The sequence below is a fragment of the Mchenga conophoros genome, linkage group LG5 (assembly GCF_057382185.1).
Source record: "Mchenga conophoros isolate Kocher_MC1m ecotype Shallow Benthic linkage group LG5, M_conophoros_male_GT1.1, whole genome shotgun sequence".
Classification (NCBI taxonomy): domain Eukaryota; kingdom Metazoa; phylum Chordata; class Actinopteri; order Cichliformes; family Cichlidae; genus Mchenga; species Mchenga conophoros.
The window spans coordinates 30431433-30447399 of NC_140530.1; the positions used below are offsets into that span (position 1 = coordinate 30431433).

At 40.1% G+C, this 15967-nt stretch overlaps 1 protein-coding gene and 1 non-coding gene across 4 annotated transcripts in view; both read left to right on the forward strand.

The window, feature by feature from the left end:
- The window catches only part of arhgef10la (Rho guanine nucleotide exchange factor (GEF) 10-like a), a 117716-nt gene that overhangs the window by 14426 nt on the left and 87323 nt on the right, over positions 1-15967 (forward strand). For 2 of the 3 annotated variants that reach the window (XM_085274820.1, XM_085274823.1), the window contains exons 3-6: positions 4794-4821; positions 12625-12785; positions 14737-14814; positions 14908-15038. In XM_085274820.1, coding sequence (XP_085130946.1) covers positions 4794-4821; positions 12625-12785; positions 14737-14814; positions 14908-15038 — 398 coding nt within the window. The remainder of the gene's footprint in view (positions 1-4793; positions 4822-12624; positions 12786-14736; positions 14815-14907; positions 15039-15967) is intronic. The other variant, XM_085274822.1, reaches the window with a different exon arrangement.
- On the forward strand, positions 1330-1401 carry trnap-agg (transfer RNA proline (anticodon AGG)). Its single transcript has one exon. It is a non-coding gene; the product is annotated as a tRNA-Pro (tRNA).

Consider the following 15967-nt stretch of genomic DNA (forward strand, 5'->3'; position numbering starts at 1 on the left):
CATTTGAACTGAAACAGATAGTCCCTTTGAAATCCTTTTAAGACCACCCATTTACTCACATTTTTATCTTCCACTACAAAACTTAACTCTATCAAACATATCAAAGCCACACATCAAACAGATAAAACCATGGGATTTCATACTCACTTTGGCTGATGGACTACATACAGTCCAAGTCGGTCTCAATTGAAATGATTGTGCAATACCATATATTAAGAAAAATAACCTTCAGAAATGCCTTTTTTCCTTACATTTTTTTTTTTAATTTAAGAAGAGGATTTTATTAAAAAACCAAGTGAAAGGCCGCTCTTGCTCAGCTTGCTTAAAAATTCCCCAGGCATCAGAAAGTATTAGGCTATTTCCTGTAAAATTATCTTCTGATTTAAGGCAGTTTCCATTTACAAAACAGATGATGAACAGCCTGAGAGCCTACTGCCATGCGGTACAATGTAAGCTTCACAGTGGAGAGGCACAAAAACTGACAATTACAGTCTTTGTGCTTCAAACAACTTGTCTAGATCTAGAATTACTTATAATTTTCCAGACATTTTCACACCTGCACAGCAATGCTGGCAGCAGCACAAAAGATGAAGATATTAATTTTATTAAAACGTAATGCTAGCCATCCAAAGTGGACCCAAGTTGTGGCCTCCGGCCGCATGTTTGGCACTCCTCAAATATTAACAAACCGCCAGCCAACATGCCGACGCTTGTCACAGAGCAACAGCAGCCTGCAGACACAATCTACCTTTGCATAATAACTGTATATGATTGCATTCACAGCAACGAGCTACCGCAAGGTAACTTCGGGCGGCGATCGTGTGGGTAGCTGTTAACTTGCTCTTTACGGAAGTTATATTCCTTGTTTTTTGCTTTTTGCGAACTGTCTTTTCATCTATGTACAACCCTGCATCAACAGCTTTATTGGGCACGCGGTAAGGCTAGCCTTTCTTGTACAGCCTCTAAAATGGACACAGGTAAACAAACGGATATGAACAGAAATATCTAAAATAAGTAATTTACTCGTGTAGGCATCGACAAAAAATAGTAATCCAATCCATGTCCTGAAATTATTGACGAAACTAGCTGGCATATTTAGATATGACGTTACTCAAACTCAGTACTGGGTAGCCGCATAAACTTGTTCATGGACAGCAGTTAGCGGTCATCGGCTTTTAAGGTAGTAAAAGACTGTCGCGGTAAGAGATGCGCAATGCTTTTTCTTAGACGTATAGCTACTTTTTTATGCATTGTGTCCCGAAAACGGGTAACGTGACACCCAGAACACTCTCTGAACACCTCTAGCCTGAGCAGCAGCGTAATAGACGTGGCTCGTTGGTCTAGGGGTATGATTCTCGCTTAGGGTGCGAGAGGTCCCGGGTTCAAATCCCGGACGAGCCCTAGGTATGTTTCATTTTTATTAGTAAAATTCACCAGTATAGGTAAGAGAGCTTCTCTTTCAGCATGCAGTGGTTATTTGTGCATATTTATCTTACAGTTCTATTTCTGTACATACCTGCTTCATTTTCTTTAATAATTTGCCTCATGTTTGCTGTTTTGCCATTATTGACGTTAAGGACTTCAGTGAATTACACAGAGTCGGTAGGTACTTTCAGCTGCCCCTTTGTTTCCCAAGGGGTTGTGACAGGACATGAATCACATGTGTGATTTGGCACAGACTTTTTTTTCCCTTCCTCGGGATGGGCATCTGGTGTAATATCTGCTCCCTGAGGCTGGGTGTTTCTCCTCCTGGCTTCTCCCAAGAATCTTTTGCAAACACGATGACTGTGTAACCTACATCATAGATTTACCACCTTCATAATAGTACTTAGTCTGTTTTCATTGTTATGTTTTCTTAGTACTACAATACAGCTGGGGTAGGCACATGACCCTCCATGACCCTGAATTAGATAAGCAGAAGAGAATGAATGGATGGGTGGATGGATTATAATTACTCATGTAAAAATTTCCAGATGTGGAAATACTGTATAATTTATAAAAATGTTTTTAATAAGCATCCAAAGCTTTGCATTCAAAGTTTTACATCCTCCTGTCTTTTGGTCTAAAAAGCAAATAAATGTCTGTCAAATGTAGTGAGGTAGAAGTATGAAATAGAATAAAGTCAGCAGTATAAGTGAAAATGACTGTCAGCAGGCTGTACAGGCGTTTCAAGTCATCAAAATGATACCTATTCTGGTTACAAAACTCTATTAAAAGTACACTGAAAGTACAAATGGAATAAAATGGAGCTTTCTTATCGACAAAAGTGAAGGTTACTGTTTTGATATTTTTCACCTGTGAAACCCACAAGCTCCAGCCCTGTGTTATATTACGCAACTTCCATTAAACTGCCCCTGGGCATAACGGTGAACTGCACCTACTATGCCACTGCCTAATAGCTCATCTCAGGTAAGCTGAGATGTAAATGTGATTTTTCATCACTTAATGTGATCTAATCTGTTTTCTGTAGCGAGGCAGAGTCTCAGTGACTTCAACCAGTTGCTTGTGGATTTAATCTCTCCTTAAAAGGATTTAATTGTTGCCCGAAGCAGACAGGCGTTAGAGAGCAGAGTTAACTAATTGGATGAACTTATGTAGATATAAGTATGGGGGTGGTTGTAGCTCAGATGGCAGAGCAGGTCAGCCGCTAATCAGAAGGTCGGTGGTTCGATCCCAGGCTGCCTCCTGGCTGCATGCCAAATATCCTTGGGCAAGATACTAACCCCATGTTTGCCTACTGGTGGTGGTGAGAGGGCCCTGTGGCGCCAGTGTCTGGCAGCCTCGCCTCTGTCAGTGCGCCCCAGGGCAGCTGTGGCTACAATGTAGCTTGCCATCACCAGTGTGTGAATGAATGACTGAATGTAGTGTAAAGTGCTTTGGGGTCCTTAGGGACTAGAAAAGCGCTATACATTTATATTTCAGGGTTTGTGCGGGTGCTTAAAATGCTTGAATTTTAATGGTGTATTTAATGTTGTATTTTCAAGGTTTGAAAAGTGCTTGAATTTCAGATGTGGTGCTTGAAAGTGTAACTATTTCATTCACCACAAATAACTATCTGATTGAATAGTTTTCTTACCAGACAGAGAAATAAAATGAGTCGCAAAATGTAAAAGAAAAATTTCCCCGCCTGGGCTGCCTTGTGTCTGTTTCAACGTGTGATCCCGCCCCTGCCTCGGCCAGTCGGTGATCTGTGCGCTAACATACCTGTAGGCTGCTGTTTTAATGTGTTTGTAGTCTCAAGTTAGTGTGTTGCCTTGTGTAGTTAGTGTGAATGTCACAGTTGCTGCAAAAAAGCCACCAAAGGCAGATTGCAGTGTAAATGCTGAGTGACACACCTGCTGTCAGACCTGCAGGTTTATCCCTGCGCTGTTCTCATCTGTTTTATAGTGGACACAAACTTTTTTTTGGAGTTGCATAAATAATTTGTGTGCCTTCTTATTTGATGCAGAACACCTGATTGTTCTGTACATACTTTTAAATGGTTATATAAAAAAACGTCTGAGCCTTGGCTGCATTTTTAGGTAAATAGTACCATATAACTTTGTTGTTTGCAAAACTGTGCATATTTTTTAAAAATGTACAATTTGTATTTGCATTACAAGTTATGAAAATGATTCGTTAAACATGCTTGTGGTTTTTACAGTCAAAAATATCACTTTCTACTCGTATTTAAAATTTTGTCTGAATTTAGATAAATTGTGCTGATACAGTTTGTCAAAATGAGAAAATAACAGATTGGCAAGATGAACAGGTGAAATATAGAGGCCAAATCAAAAGTAGTCAAAAACATCCAGTTATACCCTGGACCCCAGAGGGTTAAAGGCTAAAAGCAAAGTTGTCACCAAGTACTGTTTATATTTGTGTGTACAGCTTTTTTGAGTATTAACTTGGTGCCTTTGGGTGAAATAATGGTAATATGAGGGACCGATCCATATGGTCACAAAGACAAGTCATTTGTTTCTGTGCTAAGTACCAAAGTTCCCCGGCTTTCATTCAAAATGTGTTTATCATCAGCACCTACACATTAAACTACTTAAACACTATAAATGTCTTCAAGCTCACACTGAGGCCGGTGCTGGAAAAGTTTGAAAAGGGACCTTGAAAGTGCTTAAAAAGCTTGAATTTGATCCTGAAAAAGGCGTATGAACCCTGATATTTACTACCTGGCTAATGTTGCCAAATAGGCCCTGGTAAGTACATGCTCAGATAAAGAGGGAGATTTAGGTCTTGGAGAAGTTCTGTTGGACAAAGTGGAGTGATTAGTCCTTAATTAAAAAGCTTTTTTAGCAAGTATGTGTGGTAATCCGTTAAGTGGGCTGTGAGATGCGTAGGGGAATTCTGAGTGTCGATAACAGTGTGTAGTGGAGGTCTTATGTAATCGAGAGCTGAGAGCAGCTAAAATGTAGATTCTTCCCTCACTTGGATGACTCAAGCTTTTGTGAAAGGTGCCAAAGTAGATTGATTGTAGCCTTTGATTAAGGGCACCTTTTTTTTTTTTTTTTGTACAGAACGTATGCCATCAGAATACATTACAATCATGCAAATCACTTTTAGCTGTGGTTTATACACATATTGCTTCACTTTTAGTAACACTCATGAGTTTATTTAAATTCTAAACACAAATTTAGTTTATGAAAATTTCTGCATACGAGTAGTAAATAAATAATAAATACACCAGAGTCACAAAATGTCTTTTTATCACGTGGTAAAGTTTCATTTTAAAGTTTGTACGTAGTGCTTCATTTTCTTCGGAATAATTTGCCTCATGCTTGCTGTTTTGCTCTTTTTGACAGATGTTCCAGTTACTGAGTCACCCAACTGGTAAGTTGCCTTTGATTATGATCAGACCATGGGGAAAATCACTAAAGGGTGGTGGAGAAAGTAAACTCATTACTATTATGTCATTACGCCTGCGATAATGTCATGCTTGCACTTCATCCAAACACGACATTGAGTGGGAGATACTGTGACGTTATAACATTAAATGCCAGATGACATGTCACAGATAATGACGAGGTGATGTCAAGTATGAAGTGCTTCTGCTGATACAGTTCTAGAGGGAAATCACTGGATTGCCTGACTCACAATGATGCATACAGTATATTAGGATTAGCCTCATCTATAATTCCTAATGTAGTAATGTAAATTTTGCAAGTCTTTTTTGCAATGCAATTTAGTTTTCTTCATATAGCACCAAATCATAACATATATCAACTTAGCACACTTTACATAGTAAAGACTAGACCTGGTTTCTCTCCATTATCCTTTGCAAATGTCTCCCTAGTGGAAATGAAGCAAGTCTAAATGTATGCATGTACTGACAGTGAGGTGCATGTCGATTACAAAAACGGGGACAGCGTTTCTGCGAAGACCCGTGTGTTTTAGTATTTAGTATTTATTTTAGTATTTATTTATTTATTGTCATTGTCAAGAACAATGAAATTGCGTTTGGGGCTTCCATACAACCCAAAAAAAAGAAGAAAATAATAAATACCCCTTAAAACCCAAGTGTACATATTTAACCCAGTGTGACTCCAATGCAATAAGACAATCCTTAGCAATAATGTTCGTAGAAATTCAGACAAAGACCTGAGAAACATGACAAAATACAACAATGCAACCCATTCAATATTATTGTACTGTGAGATATGATATCAGATATGATAGTTATCTATTTAAGAAAGAGGGGGGGGGGCAGGAGGGGGAAGAGAATAAAGATATGATGCACCAATGCAGACCAGTTCATTGCTATTAAGAAGTTGGATATGGTTATTGTCCGTGAGAGGGGGGCAGAGAGTTCAGGAGCCTCACAGCCTGTGGATACAGGCTGTGTTTGTTTTTGTTATTGCTTTGAGTAGAACAAATTGAATTCCATTATTCTTCATTGTATAAGTGTTGTGGTACCTGTTAAAGCCCTGCACATATGGAACGCCCACAAGTTCATTCCATTTTTTTTTGTTGTTGGTGTTGTTGCTGATTAGACTTCTTAGAACTGTGTGGGCGTGTATGACTATAAATGACAGCTCCCTCCCTCGCCTGTTAGCTTTGCTCTGAGTTGTGGGGGAGGACTCCATGTACTCATATCTGTACACAGAGTCCTCACATAATTCCAAGCAGAAGTCTGACTGCCTCCAACCTGAGGAGTGGTCTAATCAGCCAGAATAGCTGAATATGCTTGTGTGGGTGTACAGGGACATTAGGAGGCAGATCACGGCATAACTTGGCGCATAATACTAACTGCGTGGTTCTCTTCCACGGGGAGTACATTTTACTTATTTTTGTTGTGCTTTTGGAAATATTACATATAATATTTGACATTCACGAATGAAACTTTCTACATCCATGAATACATGATAATCCAGTACCTGACTCTGAATCATTGGAAATGTAAAATGAACAGCAGACAAAATATCCATTCCTGAGAAGGTGCATGAAATGACCTTGATATTGATGCAGTCAGAAATCATCTTTCATGCAGTTAAGATGATTTGCTGTGAGGCGTCTGCATAGTAAATGATGATTTGATAGTTTATTGATTCCACTAAGGAAACTGTCTTTTTGCCTCCTGCTCTCCACGGGGAGGTCAGCAGTCAAAGTCACTTACAGAACAGAAACCCAGACACTAACGGGCAGAATTAGAGTTTCTCCAAAGCATATTTCAGCTCATGGTGTGTTTGAACTCACCGTAAGCTTGAAAGGCAGTCATCCTATTAAATCCCCAAAGGTAAAATCCATTGCGCCAGTCAATAATAATGAAAATAAAGTGAACACTGAAATTAGCCGCAATATACAAACACTTGACTTACACTGGTTATATAGTTACAGCTGAACTTATCAAGAGGTAGATTATCCTAGATTCTAAGTGGTATGTTTGCTTTAAAAAAGGACAGTTCTATCTACCTATAATCACTCAGGATTCACGACTCAAGTGTAGAGCAAAAACTGACCCGTGTGTTTCAGTCCCACAGGAGAGATATTCTGGCACACATTTAAGAAAAAAGCTGTACAATGTCAGTGATAGAAAGGTGTCAGAACACAGGAAAGATTGCTGTGTGTGGATATATGTAGCGACAGACTGGTCAAAGAGCCCACACTGACCCCATCTCCTATGTTGAAAGTGCTTTAATAGGCATGTGAGTGAATGGAAGTAGACGTGGTCTGATGAGTCACGTTTGCTGTTACACCGTGTGGTTGACTGTCTATGTGGCAGCAGGACACACTATTTAAAAAAGGCTGCAGAGGCACGCTATGGGCAGTATACTTTGTCTTAGCATTGATTTAGATTTTATTTATCAGTGTCGTGCTTCGGCAGAATTATAGCTCTTACTCTACTACAAAAATAGTTTCGGAATAGATTTAGGTATTGACTTGGCCTCTGAATTCCCTGGTGCTCCGATCAAATATCTGGGGATTGTGCTGGAAAATTTAGCTGTTTTTTGTTCTTCTTAGCTTTGTAGCTTATACTGCTTTTTGTACTATCTTTTACACACTGACCTTGTGTGCAGTTCTATTGTTTTTAGTTCTGTCTATGAAAAAAACATTAAAACTACAAAAAAAGACCAAAAAACCCCCTTTGGTTTGAGATCTCATCAGAATAATTTCTCTCTACCCTCTGTGCTTGCTTGATGGAAACCATGAGGTCTCCCACCTGTGCTTCTAGGAAGTGTGTTCAGAAACCTCTGCTGATAGTTTGGATTCCTGTCGACTTTCCTGTGCTGAGAGAAGTTGCCTGTGTTTGTACACAGGTGTGAGCGTGTCTGTATGTGTACATTTCTGCTGTGTGCATATGTGAGCTCATAAATGATTATATACGTGTGTGCTTGCGTGCCTGTGTGTGTGCGATAAAGTCACAGCGAGGTCTTGGCAATTTCTCATTCAGGAAGATTTGTGCTGAGTGCACATTTCCAGTTTGGTTTAGTCAATAGTCTGCCTTTTAAAGAAAAGCTATCAATAGCACTTTCCACAATCAAGGTGTTAAGACTGTCAGCACATCCACTAAATCTGTCAGCAGTTTTAGAATAATATTGCCAAAATTACTTTGCGAATGTTATTGTAGAAATGTGTTTTTTTTTAGCACTGCTATGACAGCACATCAGCTCGTTACAGCTATTAGGCTCAAAGCAGCACTTCTCTCCTGAGTTTTATGTGCATGTCAGTGTTTGACACCAGCATTTACCTCTGACTTCACATTTTAACACTTGACAGATAGTTTTCATTAAACGGATGACACGGAACCCCAGCAGTGAAAAGATTAGCACAAAAGATACCATGACAACGTGTCTGCATGCATCTGTTTTATGCACACAGAGCCTTAACCTTACCGAATAACTTTCCTTTTTCACTTTTTGTTGTTTTTCCCCACAGAAGTTTTTTGCCTTCACCTTTTTTCCCCTTTTGCAACTTTGCGGGGAACTTTACACATTTGCCCTTGGAAAGCAACGTGTCTAATCTACCATGAAGAACGCATTTATTTTTCACAGCCACTTTGTTTGAAGAACTCTCACCTTGTGTTTCCCTCTGTTGGTGTTGCTGTGAACGAAAAAGAAACAAAGATGATTCTGTAAAAACATTCAAAGCAAACTAGTATATAAATATAATGAGAAGCCATGAACTCAAGACTTGCAGTGCAGTCTAATTGGAGTCTGTGATTGCTGTACAGAAAAGCTTGGCATTAACACAGTGTGCAATTTGGAAAAGGTTCAGGATAAGTAGTAGATTTTTCTATGCGTTTGCACCTTTCGTCCACACGTAAACGGCGTTTTTGGTCACTGAAAACGGAGATTTTTAAAAACTCCGGCCAGGGTGGATATTTTTGAAAACTCCGTTTTTGCATTTACGTGTGGACGAGAAAAACGCAGAAAACACAGCGTCAAAGGTGTGCGCATTTTTTGACGTCACACTGTGCGCCACGTTATTGTTTCGGTCAAATGAATTTCTACAATACTGTTAATTCTACTCTCTGCAGTGTTTAAATGCTTACATATACACACAGTTACTGTCCCTCCACACATACGACTCGGTTCTGTTTCTATGCCCCAGCTTTGTTTACTTTTTCCCACCGAGGCTTCTAGACTTCTGATTGGCCAACATTTCTGCATGGTTAGGAATATATCGCCACCTGCTGCTTTGGCATGTTCATAGCCGTGTTTTCCTTCATTTCTGCCTTTAAGTGTGGACGGGATTATTTTTTAAAACGAAAACAGAAAATCTCAGTTTTCAAAAATACCCGTGTACGTGTGGACGTAGCCTCAGTGTGCTTAATAAAAACACTAAAAGTGCTACTGTTTATTGTTTGTTCTTTAAATTATGTTTGGACACATTGACTTAGATGAAGATCATTCAGATCACTGTGGCGGGGTGTGGTTTGTGGTTCAGCTGGGGATGTGTTCACAACGTTTAGTGGCGTGTAGTGTCTGCGCTGCACTCAGCGGTGACGTGGGGGTCGTCGGACACTTACTCTGGTGAGAAGGAGATGACAGGGCCCCGCCGGCTCCGGTAATTCACTCCATGGGAGATTTTCCACTTGAACAGCATCGTGATGACACCTTACGCTCAGCCTTTCACCAAGTGATAAGAATTGATGGTCACACGGTGTGCCCTGATGCAGCGCTGACCTACCCGCATTTTGTATTGATTAAAGATAGGCTTTAGCGAGTGAGTCGTGACACTCGCACAGAAGAGGAACACACCCAGCTGTTGGCGCCTAAGAGCTGCTGCGAAATGAATCTCCAGGCGGCTCATTATAACCCAGTGGAAGGGATTATGGGATATGACAATACTCTGGAATGAATTATGGCCCAAATTACTGCCCGTGCATTTGGGGGGATCTGCATCGATGGTGCGTGTCCAGCCTGGGATGTGAGCTGGTCAACTGACCGGCCATACCAAAAAAAACCTTTGCGCCCTTTGCCATTAGTGGAGGACCCTTTTGAGCACATTGGTATGGGGAGTAGGCTAGGCCAGATAGCTCCCCGGCCTAAGTTGGGCAATGGGGGGGCAATGGCGGGGCAATGGCGGGATGTGTGGTGTCAGGGGAGGTTTTCCATCGCATGGCCACGCCTTCCCTTAGTAGGATGCCGAGACCAGGGGGAAGGTGTGCTGCACAGAAAGAGGTGGCTGAAAAGCCTTATGAGCAGGAAGCAAATTGTAAATAAAGTCATTCACGTGTCTATAACACTGTGTGCTTTGGGTCCTTTCTACCACACATATTATGAGCAATCACCAGAGAAATTCTGATAATTCCAAAGGGTCACTTTTCCTTTTAGCTCTATCTGAGATGATCAGGAGAGATCGAGGGGCTAAAACGGGCAGAGATTTGGCATATTGCACTGCTCTGGTGCTGTTGGTAAAGAGAATGGAAACAGATGGAAATGCAGTATTTGCATTCAAGCAGCTTCCACTTTAGGCTGTGCTCTGCCCCAGGCGATGTCATTTGCATTGGAAAATCATTCCTCTTCCTCTCCTTAAGCTATATGACTCACTAGGGCTTATAGGCAGAGATAAGTTGTGACGGGGGTGCGCAGAAATATTCCTGGATCGATTGCTACCCTGCTCAAATTACTCATACTTGACATGAATGCACACAGTCAGGGAGGCAATCTGTGTATCACTATTGTTCTGACTCTGCTCTTTTCCCACACAAGTAATTTTAATGACAAGAGATCAGTTCATTGCAAGAAATGTGATGGGAAATAGCTCTTTTTTGTTTTCATGTGGGAGGAGATCCTTTTTGTCCTTCAGATTGAGATGAATGATGCCACATCATAGACAATGCATCAGAATAATACTTTGCAGAACTAGACACCACTGTAAAACCAAACGGTATTATCAGTAGCTGTAATACAACATGTTGGCAAGGCATATCTGCTTCCACCTATGGGGCAGGCGCTTATTGTGCAACAGGGAAACATGGCACAAACGACAACTGACGTTTTATTTATATATATATATATATATATATATATATATATATATATATATATATAATCTCATTTGAAAATATTTACAATACCTTTTGTGTGTATATGTAGAGACATAACCAATGTCAAAGAGGAGTGCATTTAAAATTCCATCAAGCAATGCTTCCATTACAAAAACTCAGTTAATCTTACCTTTCCATAGTCCAAAAATCGCAGATGGTACAAACGCCTTCCTGCTAGCTTTGATCATTGTATGCGCTCTGCATGCTCCCGCAGTGAAAGATAACAGTTTGCAAGATTGTTGAATGCCAACAGTGTATTTCAAGCTTGCGAGGCTACCTCCCCAGCAGTTCCCATGGACAACATTCTTCTGGCACGTCTCATTTGTCTACCAGTTGCCCATCATCTTGAGTAGCTGCTGCTGCTGGTACTGGCATTGCAAGTGTTGCTGAGGTATTTGGCTGAGAGACAATTTAATTAGTGTAGATGAGATTCTCCTACATGCTGGATCCTGTCATATTATCAGTCATGTGGGGGAGAAAAATGCCTCACTGGCAGCATCAACACAAGCATTGTGATAGCTGTATCAACACGATTCCCCCCTGTGGTGCTAGTCTGATTTTAATAGCTGGTTCAGGGCATGTTTTCATTCATAAAGCCAGTAGTAATTATAGTCAGCCTCAGGCATGACAGACGATGATATGACAGTGCTCAGGGACAAGTTAAGTGACTCAAGTAGCACACTTTGGGCTTTGCAAAAGTTCTTGTGAATAATTGAATCAGCAAAGTATAGCCCAGTTACAACTGAGGGTATCACTGTTTTTTTTTAATGGCATAACATTGCTGTCACAAGATTTAAACAATAATTCTACATTATGTAGCTTTTATTATATTTTCAGCATTGGTAGGAAGATGTTCATGACCAAAGAGCCTCTAAATACCATTAAAACAACCCCAACAACTCAAAAATACACAAAAAAGAAAGCAATGAGACAGGTTATAGAGGCTAAGCAGTCCTCTTAATTTAATCTTGGTTTCTGATCTGATTTCACAACTGCATATCGAAACACATAGTGACACAATGTCCACGTATGGTTTAGTGTTCATTTATATGATAGAAATCTGTGAAATTTTCCTGTTTCTGGTGGCTTGCTAAAAATTATGTTGACTTTTACTTTTGATGTTTGAAAACGCTTGATTAAACGAAACACAAATGAGAAAACAAGCTGAAATTATGTTAGAGACTTTTCTTTGGTCGTTGGACGGTGCCAGAATTCCCCAATGCAGCAAAAAAAAAAACTGTCATCACTTCCAACCCAATTTCTTTGAAATCAGTTTTTGTCTTGGAGAAACTTCTCTTAAATATCAAATAAGCACAAAGACAAAAGGGAAAACAAAACATCCTCTTTGTTAGAGGTAAAGCTGCACAGCTAGCCAAATTGGGAAAAGAATTCTGTTCCTGTTTCCGAAAGAAGTTACTTCAGAAACGTCACATGAATTTGACAGTAGCAAGATGTGTTCTGTCACACTTTAGGGAGTGTGCATTTGCACGCTTGAACAGCAAAGAACTATTTTCGACCACCCCCCACTCACCCACCCACCTCCAACCACTCTGCCTCCCCTTCCTCCCATTGAAATTAACTTATTATGAGGCACACAGAACTCTGTGTTAGTTTAACTGTGCTAATGTTTGGGTACCTTCCAGTGCCTCAGCAGCAGAAGCAGATGAGCCCAGTGCTTCAGTTCCTTGTGTAGGAGAGGAGCTCCGGGGGCTTCCTGTGGCACCATCAGCTGTGGTGTCCTCTGTCGATTCAGGAGACCACAGCAAAGAAACCGTCAAGCAAGGCTCGAGGGGCATCCCTGAAGGTACAAAGCTAAATTATATTGACAGTGAACCGTGCACCTTATATTGTAGATCAAGGGTTCAATTTCAGACCAAAAAAGATTAAACCTAAGCTTGCCTTGGGACTCCAACTCATTCCACCTATGTATTACAGTGTTCACATTGCGGATAGATCTGATAGAAAAACCAATACAGCCTCCAGAATTGGGTAAACAGTACTGTGGACCACACCATAATGAAACTGGCAATATGAATTGTAAACAGTATTTTGTTAGTATCACGCATTCCATCTCTTGACCTTGATCAAAGGTGGCAAGAACACCATATTACAAATCTGTGGTCATCTCATGGCTCATTGATTTCTACATTGAAAGGCCAGACACACATAAAGATGCCTTCATGTGTATAAACACATATGTACCCCTTTCAAACATATACTGATACAATACAGACTGACACACACACTCACACACACACACATATTCTGTGCCATGATTTGATTTCTACCCAGACATGACATGAATCCAATTAATTTAGGACGAGGATCAATAGAGTACCATTTCCATGAGGGAAAATTGCTTTCGGATTTCGACTCAGTCAGCAGTGCTGCTGTTTGAAGGTGGCTCAGAAACGAGAGATGTAAAGGAGCCCTGCAGTACTGCATGACGTTTTTTATGTCCCACCCCTCTGATGCATTTTCACACAGGGGCCTCTGCTTTAGTCTGAATGCGTACAATGCAGTTAAATTGATCAAATAATGGAAGTATATTAAACCTTTCTTCCTGATATCTAAAATTAAAATACAGAAAATGGTAGATGCAAGCTGACTTAAAGCAAGAAAAATGACTACAGTTGTGCTGATGCTAATGAGAAATTTATTACTATTTCACGCTTGCCACATTTTCAGATAAAGTCTTCAATTGTCGGACTTTGTATTTTGCATGTGGATTAACCTGCGCTGGAACCAAAGTTGTGTAGAGTCATTGTGAATAATTATGTTTTTTCTCTTTCTTAAAGCAAGAATATATTTTTGTGATCATAGATATTATATGGATTAGAGTGTGCCTTTAGATGCAGTAAGAACTAAGAATGAGTTTATTCAAACGTCATTTTCTTGCTGTGGAGAAAAGTTAACTATAAAGTAAGAAAACACAGGGAAGAACTTCTGGTATACCACATTTAAAGTAAAAAGCCATGTTCCCAAGAGGCCCAGTCACTTTGCCGATATGCTGGGAGTCAGGCTGATAGCCCAACTCCAGTTGTTTTCTTCTCTGTTGTGAATCCTCTTTGAATGCACAGGCATCGGAAACCAAGCGAGGTATAACGAACATTTGTGGAGCTAATCCTTTTTTGTTGGGGGACAAAAGAGAGAAAGAAAAGAATAGTTTATCTTCTGGCTTGTATTGCAAGGTTATTTTAAATTTTAGACTCAATAATCCATGATAGAATTCACATCTTCAGTCAGATTAATTGAAAACAGTGATTGTTGCTGTTCAGGGTTTAGGGGAAAGTGTTGCAGACAAATCACAGTTTAAGACCAAATCAATAAAGCTCACTGAGCTAAATTAGGCTGAAACACTCTCAAAGCAGTTAATGACAAATCCTGCCAAGCGTGGAGAGAGAATGGGTCAATAGCTCAAACAAGCCTGATACAATCATCTTATGTCATGTAGGCAAAGCCGTTGTGGCAACAGTACACAAGATACACATGATATTTGGCAGATCTCCCTGTGAATGATGATGTTTAAATGCTGTTAATGCCATAAATGTGGAAATATTCTAAAGCTAAGTGACACCCAGAGTCTAAAAGATCGAGCATAAACATTCAGTCGGTGTAAAGCTCTGTTAGATTGTGTTTGCTGTTTTTTTTGAGAGATATAAAAGAATGATGTAACAAAAGCAGGTGCAAGTCAGAACAACAGTGTTTATTTCAACTCTCCTGTTTTACTCTGCCAACTCTATGCGTGACTGAAGCCGAACCCCCGACGGCAGAGGCTTCGGAGGTGATCTATGATGATGTTCCAAGCGAAGAACCCCTCTCTCCTGATGAAGGTTAGGAGCTGTAGACACCTATTCACTTTTCTTGCTTGCTTTCTCATAGATCTCATTATGTAGCTTCTGATGTGTAATAGCTCTTGTGTTTAGCAGATATGATCTATGAAGACGTTCAGAGAGACACTGGTGCGTTAGAGGCAGGCAACGGATGGAGCTCCAGTGAGTTTGAAAGCTACGATGAGCATTCTGATAACGAGGCCAAACTACCGACAAAGAGCAAGGTAGAGCCTGTGTGAATGCATCCGTTTCCTTCTCTACACAAGTTGTCATTTCTCTAGATTGTAAATGGCATCATGACTGACCAGGTTGTTTTGGTTGGTTTCCAGCAGATAGAAAAAAAAAATCAATGTGACTATTTCATCTGGTGCTTCTGCTGTGCAGTTGTCTTTATTAATGTATAGAACTGTAAGGAAACTATAAATAACATAAAAAATGTATACCAGGCTGTCTAGCTTTATACTTTCATTGTGGGATGAAAGTAAACACAAGGCATTTCTTTTTGAAAAGCCTCAGATCTCTTTGCCTCTTTTCTGCCAAGGATGCTGTTAATCAGTGTTCGGCTTCAGAGTGTCCTTCCACATGATGGCACTGTGTTCACATTCACAATGTGCTGCATTTCTTTTCATGCTTCACCAGCCTTCAACACGCATACACCATTGCAGGCATAAGAAAAAATTGCAATCACTCTAATAAAAAAAAGTATTTTGCTCAGTTGAATCTTTATCAATGTATAGATGTACACCTACCTTTACATATTTTTACATATTGAAGGTGTTGATATAACTCCATGGTAATCCAAGAGAAGCTCAAGTTAAATTAATGCTTTGAGAAGCGAGGGAGACCATAGGTAGATCAAAAATATACTTTTTTAATTCCTTCGTCCAATTAATTTTATACCAAGTATACCTAAAATTCTCATCTTACCGAAGAAACCTGGGAGACCTGCAATAGAGTTTTCTTATTTAATATGTTCACTAAACTGCCTGAAACCCCTGCCATCCTTCTCTAAATCAAAGGCCATCAGTCTGATACAGCATAACCCCTCTGACCAATGCAGTGCTTCCAGCTTTCACTCTGCGCTTGTGATTAATTCCCAGTGTTTCGTTGCTTGTTTTGCCTTGATCTCTTTGCCTCCATTTCCCTTTTCTAT